Source organism: Bacillus rossius, chromosome 11 (genome assembly GCF_032445375.1).
Source record: "Bacillus rossius redtenbacheri isolate Brsri chromosome 11, Brsri_v3, whole genome shotgun sequence".
Lineage (NCBI taxonomy): Eukaryota > Metazoa > Arthropoda > Insecta > Phasmatodea > Bacillidae > Bacillus > Bacillus rossius.
This window is the reverse complement of record NC_086338.1, coordinates 52,974,459-52,994,004: the sequence shown is the minus strand read 5'-3', so window position 1 is coordinate 52,994,004 and position 19,546 is coordinate 52,974,459. Positions and strand designations below refer to the sequence as shown.

The following is a 19,546-nucleotide window of genomic DNA, read 5'->3' as shown; positions in this document are numbered from 1 at the left end:
AATTAGATTGATTTTATTTTTTACCGACAGTAGGTAGGATTTATAATATCAATCCAGTAGTTTTATTAATTTATTCATATTAATTTTTTGCATGCGTACATAAGTGCACGCACCACCTTTTATTTGTAAATGGAACATAAATTTTAATGCAAATCAATAGATAATTGTAAATTTGTATGTTTACACGAAAACAACAGTATTGCTGTGTTCGGGTTCCTACCCGGGCAATTATGCTTTGTGTTGGCGCAGTACCTCCAATGCTGTTTACTTTCTTCGAATATGAATCGACAACACTAGTCATGTTATAGTATAAGTATATAGCATTCAAAAACGCGTTGATTCCACTGCTAATACCTTTGTTCATCTTCCACGTGTGTAATTACTATTTTACGAGTAGATATTGGAATCCAGCGTAATTTTTACGAATATCTAGTTATTTGAGATTACTATGAACTGTTCGTATCTTTCAAATTAATTCTTCGTAGTAAATTCACTGAATTTAATGCAATTTCTAAAAGTTTTTGATTGAGGGTTACTAATTGATAGAGACCGGAAAAATTCGCGGATTTATTCGGTGATCGACTAAAATTCAAATACACATACCTTTTAGATGATTTTGCTATTGGCTTATTGTTCATCTGGACGAATCTCAACCAGTTATAAACCCTCAACCAAAGAAGGATCGAATCACAGACAGACAAGATGAGATGAACTTGCGTTGTTTGCCCAAGTATACAGGGGAATGTGCAGTCTATCCTGAAGGCCATCGAAACCGCGAATTTTTCCGGTTCCTACTAATTGACCATCTGTGCTCTAGATTAATAGTGAATTAATAGCAGAAGTAGGACCTCGTTATAATTATTTGATTTTTAAGCATATTACGAATTGAATCCTTGAATGTTTCCTGTCCCTGACAATCTGGCGTAGAGAGGCCAAGTGGAATGGCGGCTTCCTTGATGGAGGCGTGGTCGCGTCTGATTGGTCGCTCTCCGCCGTGGATAGATCTCCCATTGGCCGAGCTCGACACCTGGCCTGTCCGCAGAGAGTAGCAACTTGCGTTCCGCCACGTTGCTAGCCAGTAGCGCCATTTTGGTGGCGTGCGTAGTTATAGTTAGGGACAGGAAAAATTCGCGGTTTCGATGGCATTCAGGAAAGACTGCACATACCCTTGTACGTTCGGGCAAATAACGCAAGTTCATTGGCTGCCGACTTGTGAGTCGTCTCATCTGGTTTGTCAGTGATTTGACACCTTCTTTGGTTGAGGGTTTATAATTGGTTGAGATTCGTCCAGATGAACAGCAAGCCAATAGCAAAATCATCTAAATTGTATATGTGTTAGAATTATAGCCTATCGCCGAATGAATCTGCGAATGTTTCCGGTCTCTAGTTATAATGTTCGCGATGAGCCAGACACTTTCTATGGACGATGAAGAACGGTAAGTATGAAGTGTGTGTATGTGTGTGAGAGAGAAAGAGAGAGAGAGAGAGAATCTTTCATTAGGCTGCAATATGGCGTACCCACGCTATAGATTTCTTCCTTGTGACCTTTATTTTCACACATTAAAAAAAAAATACTTGTTTTTAAAAGAAAAATAAAACCAGCTAAAATGTTCATGCTAAATATTTTTGAAAGCAATCCAAGGTATATATTAATTAAAGGGATCTAATCTAATTGCACGCAGAGTCAGCGGAGGGTGAATAACGGAACTCCAGCAAGCTTCCAGGCAGTCCGGAGGCAAGCAGAAACCAAAGTCCCGCAAGTGTTTCAAAGCGAGCAGCTGATTGGTTGCCGCGGCGTAGCGCCGGGTCTATCGGGCGCTCCCGGTAAAGTGGTTAGTTTTGATTTCCTCGTCGTGTTTATCGCCCCCTTTCTCGCGTCCCACCCCCTTTCCTTTCCGCACCCCTTTCCTCCGTGGTTACTGTCTTGGAAACACTTTAGTGGAAGCGGCAAGTAAGGGAAAATGTGGGGGGGGGGGACGGGGTTTAGGAGACTTGAGGCGGCGGTGTTTTAAGCCTTCATGCAAATTTAATGCGACAAGCGAGATAGCTGTTGGTCCCGACTGAACAACTACCCAACTCCTCCTCTGTCGCACCACGTGATATTCTAGTTTTGACGGAAGGATGTGCATAATTTTTTGTTCTGCAAAAAAATTCAAAGTCTTCTGAATGTGTAGGAAACTATTCGCACATCAACGAAATAGTCTCCATACTTGAAGAACTGAGGGAAGCCGGCTACATACAATGAGTCGAACCGGAATCGCTCGCGAACATCATGCTCCTGCCAGACGGAAATATCTTCGTCGCAAAGTCATAGTTCGTGGAATTGATGATTTCTTCCTGGCAGACCTTGTTGAGATGATACCATTGTCCCGATTGAATAAAGGTTTCAAGTATATGTTGACAGTCATCGATGTTTATAGCAAGTTCGCTTGGGCTAGACCTGTAAAATCAAAGACTGCAACTGTCGTAGCCAAGGCCATGAACAATATTTTGCAGGTTTTACCTGTACCGTTTCACCTGCAAACGGACCTCGGGAAAGAATTCTACAATGCAACCTTCAAGGCTTTGATGAAGTATGGCATCAAACACTACTCTACATTTAGTAATGTCAAAGCCTCCGTTGTCGAAAGGTTTAACAGAACTTTGCGTTCCAAGATGTGGCGGCAGTTCACGGCTTTTCCAATAACGGATTTATCTGAACATTTAAATCTCATTATTAAAAGTTGAGAACTAGGTATATATTTATTGCTGTTTTCTAGCGCTAGTCTAGAATACACACACATGAATATAAACAAGTCGATATGTTCTTTAGTTTTTCATTGGCCGCTGCCGCGTTTTTGTAATTTGTAATTTTGTTCCTGGGTCATTCTCCTCAAGGTCGTGTGAAACAATTTTTTACATGTTTGGAAATGCACAGATCCGGAAAAGATAGTCCAATCAATCAAAAATTCATTTTATTTATTAACAAATAACTGCAATGTGATAGTTATTTAATCACTCTGAATTATTAAATTATAACAATTTAAATGTATGTCCACAAATCAAAAATTCTCCCCACTGGAGCTGGGCTCGACAGTGGTTCTCTCTACTGCTCGTCTATTACCGCGCACCTCTGTCCCGACACACTACTCTCTCGTCCGCCGCGCACACAACACCGTCCCGGATGGTTCCATCCCCGACGCACACGAAGCCCGTCGCTCGTCGACCACTATCGCTCGCCAAAGGGGTCACTCAACCTCTTCACTTCCCTGCGCTCTTGTATCTCTCCGAGGACTCGCCGGCAGGTTGGCGTCGCCTCACACGCATTCTGGCGGCACCCATGGAGAGGTCTCGCAACCCTCCGATAGTGTGGCGTCATTAAAATCCCCCTCCCTCCCTCCCTCCCCCGCCTGGACCCTCGAAGATGCCAGAACAATGGCGTCCCAGTTACGCCACATCGCGCGACTGTGCTCTCTGGAGGCACAGAATGCGCCAGACAGAAATAAACCACCACCTGACCACTCTCCGGGACAGAGGTGTGGTTTCCAGAGAGCAGCCCCTGCGCTGTAAATAGAACATAACAATTCATGTAATATTACAGGTGTTTGTAAATTTTATACATTTACTTGAAAAACAACGGTATCACTGCAAAGTAATGTTCGCAGTAATATTGTGTTTCGGATCAATGCTACGTGTTGTCCCAGTACCTCCAATAGTCAAAAGTTATTTGTAAACCGTTCCCAGAATAGCTCTCAAGTATTTTCTGTGCACATTAATAAGCATGTCAAAGCAAAATAAGGTCAAATTAAACGAATGTCTGAAAAAATGCGTATCAGTTTTTAAAACTATTTGAAAACGAAACTGTATGAAAAATAATAATTTTTGTTTAAAAAAATATATAGGGCCTATTTTATATATGGAAAGCACTTCTGACAAGATAAAAAGCCCTAAGTTAAAGTATAAAACTAAAATAACGTGCATTTAAGGAACTTAAAACATTGGTATTTAATATTGGAAGAGACTGTAACACTAAAATAAGAAATTGGGTAGATAATTCTCTAATATTTTTGTCCAATCACAAAAAAAACCTGTCTACATAGATTCTGGAAGAACTTAAGACATGTCTGTTCGTACCATATCGAATATATGTACTTGTTATGCACCACGAGCTCAAAAGATTCATCCCGAAGTGGTTAGAGAATTCCAGAAATGTCACGAGTTATTTTGGTCACCAGTTAGTTTACTATACCATAGCATAGCTATGACGACAGGTTCACACTTGTTCCGCCACTCCCCTCCACGACCGTGAGCCAGTCAACCACCAGCCAACAGCAGGGAGACCGAGTCACATCGACCACAATAAAAGGACAGTTAATGGAGTATGAAAGCTAATGTAGGTACAGTAACTATCTATTGTCCTGTGAATAATAACTATTCAACAAATGAATCCACGAATTTTCCGGGCCTCTACTGATGATTATCGATCGGCGCTCAAAACACATTGGTAAAAACGAAAAAAAAAAAAGAAAAAAAAAAGAGGGTGAGCCATGATCAAACCAGTTTATGAAACGAGTTCACGCTGGCACTCTAATAGTGCAACTGAGTGTAAAGTATTCTGTGATCAAGACGAGATTGTATATCTCGGAGGATAAGCGAGGTGTAAAGGCCAGCATGCCAATAGTGTTGAAACGTCGGCAGTGCAGAGCTAGGAGGATAAGCGAGGTGTAAGGGTCCTGGTGTGCTATGAGAGTGCGGAGCTAGGAGGATAAGCGAGGTGTAAGGGTCCTGGTGTGCTATGAGAGTGCGGAGCTAGGAGGATAAGCGAGGTGTAAGGGTCCTGGTGTGCTATGAGAGTGCGGATCTAGGAGGATAAGCGAGCTGTAAGGGTCCCGGCATGATATGAGACTGCGGAGCTAGGAGGATAAACGAGGTGTAAGGGTCCTGGTGTGTTACGAGAGTGCAGAGCTAGGAGGATAAGCGATCTGTAAGGGTCCTGGTGTGCTATGAGTGCGGAGCTAGGAGGATAAGCGAGCTGTAAGGGTCCCGGCGTGCTCCGTGTTGCAGGCTGGGCCTGATGAGCCAGCTGGGGGCCTTCGCCGCCGGCCGCAGTCCCTTCCTGGCCGTGTACCCGCCCTCGGCCGACAAGCCGTGCCCGTGGTACGCCTGGGCCGCGTCGCGCGCCCACCTGCCAGACCTCGCCGAGAGGGCCAGCCCCGCAGGTGAGCCAACACAACTCTGCTCGGGGCGAAACTTCTCTGCAGCTAGTTGTCTTCAGTACATCGTGTTTTGCGTTTTATTTTTAATAATGTCATATTTTAAACATTTTTATTTTTATAAACACTTTTTATTACTAAAGAAGTCCTTTTAAGGTGTTGTTTATAAAATTAAAACAACTTTTTATGTCAGTCCTACAATGCACTAAAATTATAAAATCATTTTGTACTATGCAATTTAGGTGCAACAGTTTTTATGTAGCCTTCGGTCTAAAAATTCTTTATATTTGTAAATCATTTTTTAGTCAGTAAAATGTTGTGTTTCCTAAACGCTATAAAACGCATGTTTCATTTTTTTTTTTTTTAGGAAAATATAATTTTTTATCGTTTTAATGAGTAACATACTAAAAATAAAGATTTCAAGATGAAGGCTACATATAACGGTTACTTACTCCAAAACTGTATACCACATGATTCCATGCTTTCAGTATATGCTAGGACTGATAAAAAATATTTACTTTACGTTCATTAGAACGAATTTAGGTCCTGTTTATTAGAGAAAAAAAATTATAAACAATACAATGTCTATATAATACTTACTTTGTTTTAAAATCAAGTGTAAAAAACACAACAAAAAAATGAAGCAAATTAATAATGGATACCTACAATCTTCTAATTTGAACAGATGACGTCATAATAACGTAACGAAAGTGTAATCTCGCCATGAACAGGCGCTTGCTCGCATGTTTGCATTATATAACACTTACATATCTGCGCACTTGTATACTTGCGCACCTTTATATAAATGACAGATGTGACGATAAATTAGGTAATAGGATGGAAAACAAACTTAAACGTTCGCGTGATGTTCAAACATAAGAGTTAAGCATCAAACAATCCACTCCAGAATTAATTTACATCTCTTACTTTCAAATATAAGCACACACCTGCTGGAATTAAATTAAGTGTTAAGACATGACGCGTTGCCAATAAAGTCGCGAAGTGATCATGCTAAGTAGGGGTTCCAAACATGTTATCTTTCAGCCTTCGTTTGAAGGTAGCTACGTGTTCTTCGTTTGCCTTGTTACCTGGTGCAACCACTCAGGGCGTGCTGATCCAGTTGCGAGGTTCATTTAAGCGTTCACAACTTCACAGTCTAGTCTGTCATTTAAAATTTATGTTAACGGAAAATTTCGCGGGTTCTTTTCGCGATAGGCTGGACTCCAATACCGTTTACCTTCATGCTGCTTCAGTGATAGGACCGTCGTTTATCTGTAGGACTACGTGTCAATGAAAAACCCTCAACGAATTAAGCATCGAATCACGATCATCTGATGTCACGAGTCAGTAGGCAAATTAGCAGGTGTAGGTACACAGTCTGAGTACATAGTGGATTCAATCTATCCTGGAGAAAATTGAGACTGCGGTTTTTTTCCAGTCCGTAATAACTAGGGACCGGAAAAATTCGCGGTTTAGATGGCCTTCAGGATAAATTGCACATTCTCCTGTACACTTGGGCAAACAACGCAAGTTCATTGGCTGCCGAATTGTAAGTCGTCTCAGTTGGTTTGTCTGTGATTCGATCCTTCTCTGGTTGAGGGTTTATAACTGGTTGAGATTCGTCCAGATGAACAGTAATCCAATAGCAAAATCATCTAAAAGGTATATGTCTTAGAATTCTAGCCTATCGCCGAATGAATCTGCGAATTTTTCCGGTCTCTAGTAATAACAATCTAGGAAAAGACATCGTTGACGGATGGCATGGCTTCGACCGGCCGTTGTTGTTGATTTAGCCGCTGCGCCGCGCCTGCATCGCGGATGCCTGCTTGCAAACAGGCTCAGCTGTCCGCTAGGGCTTCTCCCCCGCCCCACCCAGTCTCTGATCCGCCCCTGCAGGCCCGCGAACCAAACAAAACAAACATCCGCCTCCACCTGTACCGCTATCCCCTCTATCCACCCTCCTTCTTCCGGCGGTGTTTAGGGCCTCCAATTAGGAGCTGCGCAGGCGCGGTAATTGAATTATGGACGGCAGGGGCTGATCACCCGCCCCGCCGGCCAGGCAACGACGGGAGGACTGAGGGATAGACTCCACTATGTAGTCGTACTGCGTATACACCTGCTCATTGGCTACTGACTGATGACTCCAGTTATTAACTGGGATGCTCGTGATTCGATGCTTATTTCGTTGAGGGTTTTTTTGACGCGATAACGTCTTATAGATCCATGAACGCCGGTTGCACGCACGATAATGCAAGACTCATTGTTAGAGACCGGAAAAATTCGCGGATTCATTCGGCGATAAGTTAAAATTCAAATACACATACCATTTAGATGATTTTGCTATTGGCTTACTGTTCATCTGGACGAATCTCAACCAGTTATAAACCCTCAACCAAAGAAGGATCGAATCACAGATGAACCAGCCGAGACGACTTACAAGTCAGCAGCCAATGAACTTGCGTTGTTTGTCCGAGTGTGCAGGGAAATGTGTAGTCTATCTTGAAGGCCATCGAAACTGCGAATTTTTCCGGTCTCTACCTATCACTAGAGACCTGAGCCCCTGTGGTGTTGTGTTGGACCGCCGGCCTGGGCGCGCTGTCCGCAAGCGAAGGGAAGGCCCGGCTTGATGGCCGATAAACTCCCCTCGAAGCTGCCCCTGGAGTGCCGCTACCACCACGGGCGAGTCTCGACAGGCCAATGAACGTCTGCTGGAGGGGGGGAGGGGGGGGGGGGTCCCCTACGAGCAGTCATGGCCGGCATGTGGACAGTAACTGCGGTACTTCCCAAACTACAAGTTATATATAAAAAAAAATAAGGAGGGGTGACATTTTTCAATGCTGTCCCTCCTCCCATAAGACTGCTCTCGGCCAGTCTGTTGTTGCGCTGCTATCAAGGCAGAAGAACTTTGAAATGAAACTTCAGGGATCTCAAAACGATCATTTAAAAAAAATAGTTATATATATAGGGACCGGAAAAATTCGCGATTTCGATGGCCTTCAGGATAGACTGCACATTCCCCTGTACACTCGGGCAAACAACGCAAGTTCATTGGCTGCTGAATTGTAAGTCGTCTCGCCTGGTTTGTCTGTGTTTCGATCCTTAATTGGTTGAGGGTTTATAATTGGTTGAGATTCGTCCTGATGAACAGCAATCCAATAGCAAAGTCATCTAAAAGGTATATGTAATTGAATTTTACCCTATAAACGAATTGATCCGCAAATTTTCCGGTCTCTAGTTACATATATAAAATTTACCTTATTTTATTTCATTGATTTCTTTCTTTCGTGGCTTTATATTTACGTTGAAACTGAAAAGAATCGTGGAACTCATTAGCTGTTTATGTGGCATTCAGACAATGACTGCCTTCAAGTGAACAATTTTAGGCAATTGTCTCTGTTTAGTATTTTTACGTGTATTATCAGTAGAGACCGGAAAAATTCGCGTGTTGAATGACCTCCTGGATAGACTCCAATATCCTCTACACACTCGGGAAAATGCCAACTGTTTATTGGCTGCTGACTTGTGAGTCGTCTGGACTGGGTGGCCTGTGATTCGACACTTCTATGAGTGAGGGTGTCTAATTGGCCCTCAGTCCTCCAGTTTAACAGTGAACTAATGACAGAAGCAGCACTAAGGTATAATTATTTGAATTTTAGCATAACACGAAATGAACCCGCGAATTTTTCAGGTCTCTAGTTATAGTCTAGCTCTAAGATAAGGAAGTTAGTATTGACATCAATTGCTGCCGTGGCTGGCCAGTCCCAGAACATAGCACACGATGCATTCTAACCTTTTTCTGCATGGTTGAATCCCTGTATGATTAGGCGTAAAGGCTTCGGCCTGAGACGCACCTAGAGTCATCACTAGCCCAGACCCCTCCTAAACAAACACACTTAGTTTTAGTTAGTTTAGGAAAAAAAGAACGCGTGTAACTCAGTACACTTGATAAAAGAACTTCTTTGTCGACTCGTAAGTGTATCGTAAGGGGTAAAACTACAGAGAGAGATAGAGAGATAGAGAAAGGAGATAATTTTATAAAAATAACACAGCCCAGAGTACTTTGGCTTTAATTTCGTTTTCAAGTATTTGTTAATCTTAACTTTATTTGTATTTATTATGAATTAATTAAAATTAATCAAAAACATCAACTAACAAAATTACTACTCCAAAATAACTGCTCAGGATATCAATAATTATTGGTCAATCAATAATGATTAATTAAAAATAAATATTATTCACTGTTGAAATACTCACACCATAAAGGGAAAAAAATTTGTTTTACTTTTTCTTCAAACAATTCTGCCGTTTGAAACACGCCAAATCTCTGAACGGAATATGAAATTCCTAACAGGTAGCGCTATCTATGCGGGAAATGCAGGGACTGTCTGTACAGCGCTCTCTACGCTGCTGGTTGAACAAGGAGGAACGCGAGCGCGCTGGTAGCAAATATAAAATGCAAGACACTCACAGCTGACTGTATAGGATACCTGTATTTATTTTATGAAGGAAAAAAAAAGTGCATCCGTAGACACTCTGTCATATTTTTTTGGTTCATCTATCTCTCAGTTCTATTCATAGCACAAAGAGCCCAGCAACGTATATAGCATAGTGCTCTCATTATATTTCTTTGGCCAAATGCCTATTATTAGGGACCGGAAAAATTCGCATTTTCAATGACCTGTAGGATAGACTCCATGATCCTCTATGTACTTGTGCAGATTACACCTGCTGATTGGCTACTAACTCGTGACACGTGTTAACTGGGAAGCTTGTGAATCGATACTTCTGCCGAACGTTTTTCATTATCCTTCAGATAAACTGTGGCCCAATCACTGAAGCAGCAAGAAAGGCAGATGTATTTGGATTCTATCCTATCGCGAAATGAACCCACGAATTTTTCAGGTATCTTCCTATTATATGTAGAGACCGGAAAAAATCGCAGATTCAATCGGCGATAGGCTAGAGTTCAAATACATATACCTCTTAGATGATTTTGCTATTTGCTTACTGTTCATCTGGACGAATCTCAACCAATTAAAAAACTCTCAACCAAAGAAGGATCGAATCACTGACAAACCAGCTGAGACGACACAATTCGGCAGCCAATGAACTTGCGTTGTTTGCCCGAGTGTACAAGGGAATGTGCAGTCTATCCTGAAGGCCATCTAAACCGCGAAATTTTACCGGTCCCTACCTATTACAATATGTCCTTTTTCGCGTCGGAAACGTTTCGCAACAAAATGTTTCGCGGATAACGTTGCATTGAGAATTCGGGCTCGGAATTTAACTGTAATTCGTGCTCGGAATTTAACTGTCGTAGCGCTCAGAGAAGTTTCACTTCAGAGAAAAAAAAAAAGGAACTACGCTCGGTCGGGCGGCCCCCTGGAAGTGCTTGCCTGGCCCGGCCCCGATGGGGGGAGGGGGGGGCAAGAAGGTGAGGGGAAACCACACAAGTCCCCCTGCCCGTGTGGGGGGGGGGGGCGACCCCGTGCCAACTGCGAAGCCCCGACGCGGCCCGCTCGGGCGGAAACTCACGGCTCCCTGCCGGAAGTAGCTACACCGTCACAACTGCTTTCCGGAAAACACTTAAACCGCACTTAACGCACCGGAGCGGGAAGACCTTGCGAGAGGAGGGAAAACTTATTCAGAACCTGTAGAAAAATATTGGCGGCTGAAAAATAAATTCCAGTGAGGTATATCTAGAGACCTGAAAAATTCGTGGATTCATTTCGTGATATGCTACAATTCAAATAATTATACCTTAGCGCTGCTTCTACCACTGGTTCACTGTTAACCTGGAGTAATGAGGGCCAGTTAGAGACCCTCGCTCAAAGAAGTGTCGAATCACAGACACTCAGTCGAGACGACTCACAAGTCAGCAGCCAATGAACAGGTGGCATTTGCCCGAGTGTGTAGAGTGTAGTAGAGTCTATCCTGGAGGTCATTGAACCCGCGAAATTTTCCGGTCTCTAGGTATATCGTTTTAAGAATTTCTCAAAGAGCGATATATAATAGAAATGATTATAAAAATGTAAAGATAATAATATTAACATGGCATGTCAGATGAATTTGAGATTTAAACGTTTTTTGGCCACAAAAATCTTTTATTTTGTAATTCACAACTGCTGGTGAAGTTTAAGTATTTTTTATATTTTAGTTGAATGTTTGAATAATACTACTAATACACGTTTTGTTAGGGTCTATGAAAATCTCTTTATTGGTAATATCTCCCTTAACAATGAAAATTTAAGATTTTAAACATTAAAAAATTTACTAGGGGCCTATATAAAATACTTTATCTCGCGTAGTCTTAAGTTGAAGTGCGAACTTTAATTTTTTTTTTTTTGCTAAAAGATTTCCTGACCAGTTGTGTGTTAAAAAGTTGTAGCATTGTCTGTTCATCGTGGTTGGCTGGGTTTATTTCAAGTTAATTTCAGCACACCAATCATACTGTAGTTAACCGGAAAATTTTGCATATCCATTTCGTGGTATTGCTGCTTTTGCTATTGGTTCACTTTTAATATGGACGACTCTGGACCAATTAGAGAACCTCAATATAAAAAAGTATCGAATCACAAGCTACCCAGATGAGTAGAAACCGGAAAAATTAGCGGATTCATTCGGCGATATGCTAGAATTCAAACACACATACCTCTTAGATAATTTTGCTATTGGCTTTCTGTTCATCTTCACGAATCTCAACCAATTATTAACCCTCAACCAAGGAAGGATCGAATCACAGACAAACCAACTGAGACGACTTACAAGTCGGCAGCCAATGAACTTGCGTTATTTGCCCGAGTGTACAGGGGAATGTGTGGTTTATCCTGAAGGACATCGTACCCGCCAATTTTTCAGGTCCCTACAGATGAGACGCCCCACAAGTCAGAAGCCAATAAACAGGTGACGTTTGCCCAAGTATGCAAATGATCGTGGAGTCTATACTAAAAGTCTTTAAACCCACGTCAAATCCCTACTCACAGCCAACCAGTGCGGAAGCAAATGGCCTGACCAAACAGTTTAATGGCTTCTCTTGCAGACTGCCGCCAATCACAAGGAACAGTCGCATGCGTCGGCATACCTTATTGCAGTCCAATTAGCGAGCAGATTATTTCGCAGAAAATGCATTACTAGGGGCCGGAAAAATTCGCGGTTTCGATGGCATTCAGGATAGACTGCACATTCCCCTGTACACTCGGGCAAAAAACGCAAGTTCATTGGCTGCCGACTTATGAGTCGTCTCAGCTGGTTTGTCTGTGATTCGATCCTTCTTTGATTGAGGGTTTATAATTGGTTGAGATTCGTCCTGTTGAACAGTAAGCCAATAGCAAAATCATTATAAAGGTATATGTATTTGAATACTAGCCTATCGCCGAATGAATCCGCGAATTTTTCCGGTTCCAATGCATTACCCAACTTAAAGGTTGTTTAATTTGTATGTTTTCCAGACTATGGAAGTAACAAATGATACAGCTAGTACATATTTCCAGTTAATCCGTGGTTAGCTGTACTATGTGTTTGAGGGGGGAAAAATGTTAAATTCATATTTAATTGACCATATTTGCAAGGGGGAAAAATGACAGTGTAGCCTGCCCTGTTACGCCGCTCCTGTGCCAGGGGAGAAGGCTGCGGAGGGAAAGAAGGGCGCTGTCTCTAAGTGCCCCTCTATTTACACCCTCAGACAACACACCCTCCCCGTCTTACCGCCGCCTCGTGCCCCCACGGTGACCACTGGCCCTCTGTGCGGCACCCGCGCCGACATAAGCCCGCGCGCGACAATGTCGGATTACGTCCTCTCGCAGGGAACACTCTCAAAAGGGAACATTTCGACAAAAACCTGAATTGTTTGTGTCGAAGTGTAGGGGGTTTGGGGTGAAGAGAGAGTCTTCTCAGGGCCTCGGGAAAATCTACGCAGCAAATCTTCAAAATCCTAGTTAACACAAAAAAAGAAAAAGAAATGTGAGCAAGTCATTCAGTACTAACCAAAATATGTGCGACATCTAACCTCGATAACGAAAAAATTCGCGTGTTCTCATGTTGCGAACTCACTGTCTTGTAATACGAAACTCGGACACAAAATTTTACGTAGAATTCTATAAAAATAATGCAAGGCGTGACAAAAATACGGAAATTATTTTTTTTCCTACTGCATTTCAGGACGCGGATCACACGTAGTTTCCGCACGCGCCGCTAGAGTTCACTGGCGAAGCTGCTACGTCGATTGTTGAATTATTTGGATTAGCAGACAGAAATTTCAACTATATGATAAAACGTCTTCTATAAAAACAAAAAAAAAGGACTTGAAATAAGAACTAAACCCCGGTTTTCAACCTGATTTTCGACAAATATTTTTTTTTATTAAAATACTTCCCATCTTATTTAAATTCATTTAACAATTAATACTATAAAGTTTCTCTGTGACTTTGTGAACTTTGGTTGGCACAATTTGCGACAGTTGGCAGAACCGTGGTTACACATTTCCGTTCCTTGCGATTTCCGTTCCATTCACGAAATTACTCCTACCAACTGCCGTCTACCAAGAGCCAATATGTTAAAAAATATGAAATAATATTTAATATATGTATGTTTATTGTTTCCCCGCACATAAAAATATTGGTCAGTATTTTTAAAACAGATTCTTTTGAAAACCAGCTGCCAAGAAGTAGTTTGTAACACTACAAGAAAGATCTTGTAACTGTGTACAACACATGCCTATGGTTATTTTTGTGTAATACTGAGATAATACTGAGTATATCTTACGTAAATTGGTGAATAATTTTATATCTTGATTTCTATTCAAAAATTTGACTTCAATTTATTCTACCGTGCTTATTAATATGCGCAGTTAATCCTGGAAAGGTTTACAAATAACTTTAAATATTGGAGGTACTGGGACAAGGCAAAGCATGAATGCCGGGTAAGAAATCAGAACCCAGTAATACTGCGAACACTATATTGTAGTGACTCAGTTTGTTTCATGTATGTAAACGTACAAATTTACAAATATCTGTAATTTCACGTTAGTGTTCCTGATCAATTAAAAAAAAAACTACAGTGTGCAGACAATTTTAATTACCAGGTGGAAGCGATGTAAGAATAAGATGGAAACAAAGCATGGGGTGGAGAAGGGGTAAGAAGGGGTAATTATCGAAGCTATTAGCTACATCCACGAGGCCCGTCCAGGGAACAAGGGTGAGTTTTCGGGGGGTTTGTGAGTTTGGCGGGCGGCCAATTAGGGAGAGGTAGCGAACGGCAGGTTTGAGAGGAGAGGGGGAAAGTGTGTGTTTGTTGGGAGGGGGTGGTAGGTAAGGAAGGGGAGGGGGGGTGCGAAGGAAGCCGCAGGTGCCCGAACCAGAAAATATAAAAGTTTAATCAGGGATCTCCATTAGCCGGGCTTTCGCGGCAGGTGGGAGGGCGAAGGGCAAGTCGCGACACCTGAAGGTCGCTGACTCGCCCTTCGAGGCCCGCCTCGTCAGGGGTGTATGTGCGGTCGCTGGTGCTTCTAGCGCGGTGTCTCCTCTGGACTGGCGCGCAGTCTTCTCGTCGTGCACAGGATAACTTAGAGATCTGAGCGGTGACCGTAACATTATATGGCGGAGAAATAAAGATAAAGTTTCAATGCAAGTCCCTTGAGTGCTTTCAAGAATCTGTACTGGTTGTTTTACGCCTAAACAATTCCTCTGAAAACAAGCGTTTCAGCCATTTTAACTCTTCTAAAACTACAGTTTTAAAAACATTAATTCGAAATTAAAAATTACTTTTCTGCCCTCAGCGAACTCTTAAATGCTTTTCGTAAGCAGACCCCCACTCGGATATGTTGAGTAGTTGTGAAAATCGCGTTGTTTTTTCTTGAAGCTCATCGCACCGTGTGTGTGTGTGTCTGGGTGGGCGGGGGCCTTAACTGTGGTGGAGGTTGTGACTGCGATGAGACACGGCGTCGAAGCACACAACCGGTCACTCAGTTACACCCCTTACCTGTTTATCCATTTGCTGAGTTTATCGTGGTGTTTAAGGCCCCCGTCTACCCGGGCACACGTACGTTACACAGATAGAGACCGGAAAAATTCGCGGATTTATTCGGCGATAAACTAAAAATCAAATACATACACCTCTTAGATGATTTTGCTAATGGCTTACTGTTCATCTGGACGAATCTCAACCAATTAAAAACTCTCAACCAAAGCAGGATCGAATCACTGACAAACCAGATGAGACGACTACAAGTCAGCAGCCAATGAACTTGCGTTATTTGCCCAAGTGTACAGGGGAATGTGCAGTCTATCCTGAAGGCCATCGAAACCACGATTTTTTCCCTGTCACTGTACACAGAGCTTCAGAAGACACCGCGTGATTTGAAAACTGCTCAACACATCCGAGTGGTGTCTGTTCACGAAACGCATTCCAGAACACGCAAAGGACGAATCAATAGTTCTGTTTCTACACTCCTTCACCGCTTCTTTAGCAGAATGAAAAATACTAAATCGCGTGTTTTTTTTGTTGTTTTTTTTTGTTTTTTTTCGGAATAATTTTTCAGGCACGAAATTCCCGGTAGAGATTCTTGAAAGCACTCGAAGTACTTGCATTACACCTTCATCTTCCTTTCTCACATTTATCCTGTGCACGACTAGAAGACTGCAGGCCTGTTCAGAGCCTTGCGCTTAGAGGCGACACCGTGTTAGAAACACCAGCGAGCGTCGACCTATATCATAGACTACATACACCCCGGACTATGCAGTCTCTCTAAGACAGATATAATATGCCATTAAAGGGGTTTTTTCTAGATGCAGGTCATGTCTCAAAAAAAAAACGAATCAACGATTTTGATCAAGTTTACAGAATTTTTGTTTTCACAATAAAATTTTGACACAAATTGCTACACCCATTTATTACAATGACATCGCTTTTATAACAATGGAAAGTTTTGCAATTATTTTAGAACTTTGTTTGGTTTAAAATCCTTCAGGTCTATTGGTATAAAAATATTTTCTTACAAACCAAACTATTTTTACCTAAATAAAAATTTTAATTTTCAAATAAATTTAATAAAACATTGAAAATTTTGCTAGCAAAAATCATATATTCGTTTACTTAATATTAAATTATTTTGAAAAGATGTTGAATTCATTTTTGGGTGTATGTTTGGATATATTTTTGTTTTGCTTAAAATTGTGGTTTTACAGTGTGTTCCTACACAAAAAAAATTGCTTTATTTTACTCAAAGAAATTTTTTAGAAACAAGCGTTCAAAATATTTTGTTTTATTGCTGTGTAGCAATATAAAGTTTTAACTAACTCTACAACTAACATAATTTGGGAGCTTTCAATACTTGCTTGTTCACGTCATACATTGGTTTGTATGCATGACACTGGAATGTATTGCACAATAAGTGATGTTATTTCTTTAGATTTCATTAAAAAATTATTATCAACTAATTTTAAAGCCAAAACTGTTGGTGCTACTACGAATCAATAATTTTACTAGAAAACTGTTATAAAAATTTATTTAAATCTGTATTGGATTTAAGATTTTTTTAAAGTGAAAATGAAGAAATTTGCAGTTAGTAATTTAAAAAGTTCCAAAGTAAGGTGTAGGTTATAAAAGTACTTGTTGGTGAAGTTAAGAAAGTGGTATAGGATGTGCTACCTAGACGCCGCTGTGCTGTGTTCCCAGGCGGCTCGACGACCACCAACGAGGAGACCTCGCCCCCCGGGTCGCCGCGCGCCGTGTCTCTCGACCAGCGCCGAGGCAGCCCCGCCTCCTCGGAGGACAACCAGTACGGGGGCGGCAGCCCGCCGCCCAGCCCCCGGAGGCCGCCGCCGCCGCCGCACCACCTGGCGAGCCTGCTGGCACCGCACCACCCGGCGTTCCTGCACCTCGCCAAGTCGCCCAGTCGCCAGGAGCCCGAGGACGACTCGCACGACGACGACGACTACGACAAGGACGCGAAGAAGGACGGCGGCGGCAGCTCCGGCGGCGGCTCCGGGGGCAACTCCGGGGGCGGTGGTGGCGGCGGCAGCAACAGCTCCAAGCGCAAGAAGAAGACGCGCACCGTCTTCTCCCGCAGCCAGGTGTTCCAGCTCGAGTCCACATTCGACATGAAGCGCTACCTGTCGAGCTCGGAGCGCGCCGGCCTCGCCGCGTCGCTGCACCTCACCGAGACGCAGGTCAAGATCTGGTTCCAGAACCGCCGCAACAAGTGGAAGCGGCAGCTCGCCGCCGAGCTGGAGGCGGCCAACATGGCGCACGCCGCCCAGCGCCTGGTGCGTGTGCCCATCCTGTACCACGAGGCCGCAGCGGCGGCGGCGGCCGCCGCGGCACAGGGGGCGGGGCAGGCTGGTGGTGGCGCGGGTGTTGCTCCTCCAACCTCATTACACCCACATCCACACCCACACCATCATCACCACCACCACCTGGACGTGGCGACATCTTCCGCCGCCACCACGGCATCATTCCCAACCCCGCTCTACTACCATCACGCACACAGTCTGCCCGCCAGCCCCGTGGCCTCCAGGGCGCCTCTCTCCAGCTTGGTGTAGCCGCGTCGCGACGCTTTGCCACATGCCAAAGATTAGAGAAGTTCCGAACCCAGCAGGACGCGGGTGCCAGAAACTTGCCCGATGATGGTGCGCGTGCCCTTCAGGTATGACGAGACTGAGACAGCAGTGGTGCAGAAGACAGGGTGGGTTGGCAAAGGCTCTAATGTTACATCTTTACCTCCGCAACACTCTATCACCATCAAAAGAATATGGCGATACCTTTTACCTAAAACCACAGTATCTTTTACAACCTTGGATTCACAGTCAGCCCACCAGCCCTGTCTCGTCCAAGGCACTGCTCTCTCTAAGCTGGAGAAGCTATGACACCACTCTACATGCCAAAGATTAGAAATAGTTCTCATTCCTGAAAATGCAAGACGCTCACTTGTGATTGCAAATATATTGGTCCAGGGTGGTAAAGAAAATAATTTTTTTATTTCAGGGCAACTTTTGCACCCTTCTCTCCCTACTAACGCCATTACCATCCCCTTTTTGTAGTAAGCGATGTATTCGGTTGTCACCTCAGCATATTTTCATACCCGGTTCTGCTACCAACATGAACACTGATTTCCCTCTAATTCCTTGCCATCCAAGGTTCTAATCTACATTCTTAGTGTAGCTAATTTATACCAAAGACTATACAAACTTCATATTCTCACAAAGAGTGTCCAATCGTGATAATCTTGCTCGATGCTGGAATAACTTAATTTGACTACAGCTAAGTCCAGGGTCTTGTTTCCCTCCGTACACTGGAATAACATAACCTTTTGATTAACTTTCTTAAATTACAGCAAATTTTCAAAAGTGCATAGATGTTCTCGTTCTTTATGGATGTATCGGAATTCTGATCATTTCGCACATACCGAGAAAGGATTAAGAATATCCAAGAAATAATTAGTTTCAAACATATTAATTACTGACAAAGCCAATATGGAACCTTCAAGCAATCGAACATATTCCCATTATTCTGGGTTTTTACCCAGGGAACTACAGAAAATTTTGTCTTATGTTCAACGTCACTGACTGTTCGAGATCTATTTGTCCAGCCTCTCTTAGTAATTATGTTACCTTGTCATTGTGGCCATTTCATTTCGAAGGGCATTCCAATATCGGGCGAGACTTCACAGGGTTGTATTTATCTGATGAAAAAAAACGCTTCATGAATTCTCAAAATTAATTTCACAAGTTATTAGTCACTGTTACTTAGCTATGCTGGAAGTAGCTGCTCTTTAAGATACAGCAAATTAAGTATGGTCCAATCGTAAAAGAAAATATTGATGTACAGTAGTTTCAAGTCTTCGGGTCTATGTTCGCTGGCTGGTTGGTACCATCTGAGCAATCTTTATTGGGTAGATCTTGCTGTTGCCTCAAAATACTCTCGATAAATCCCAGGTGACTTAAAGTCTAACTTGCAGAAGAAGCATGAACTTTGAACCTAACATCAACCCCAAAGGGTCCGTGCTGGTAGGACAAGTAGTTCACGAGAATTCCCTTGGTTTGGTTCACTTAATTGGATGCTAGAAATCAAGGGGGATTCTTACGCGCTCATTAACATACTCAAGACAATTACTTTTTTTAATATTTACTTTTGCAAAAGTCAGAGAAGAAATTATTTTGTTAGACTTGTTCGCAAATACTTAGGTCAAAAAAATCTTTCTCGCTTTAGGAGTCGCGAAAGTCTTTGTCAAATAACTGTAGCCGCGGTCAAGAAATGAACACATTTGTGCACTTTTTTGTAGTCCAAGCTGACGCCGTATGAATTCGCAAAATCTCGTACTTCTGGCAGTTGACTGATTCGCGCTTGTCTGTGAAGAATGA

General features: G+C 42.6%; 1 protein-coding gene across 1 annotated transcript in view; it reads left to right on the top strand.

Annotated features, from left to right (window-relative positions):
* LOC134536474 (homeobox protein HMX3-like) overlaps positions 1–17,728 on the top strand; it is a 52,320-nt gene extending 34,592 nt beyond the window's left edge. Inside the window, exons 2-5 of the mRNA XM_063376194.1 lie at positions 5,044–5,198; positions 14,599–14,672; positions 15,206–15,227; positions 16,863–17,728. Of these exons, the coding sequence (XP_063232264.1) occupies positions 5,044–5,198; positions 14,599–14,672; positions 15,206–15,227; positions 16,863–17,728 (1,117 nt within the window). The remainder of the gene's footprint in view (positions 1–5,043; positions 5,199–14,598; positions 14,673–15,205; positions 15,228–16,862) is intronic.
* Positions 17,729–19,546: the final 1,818 nt, after the last annotated feature.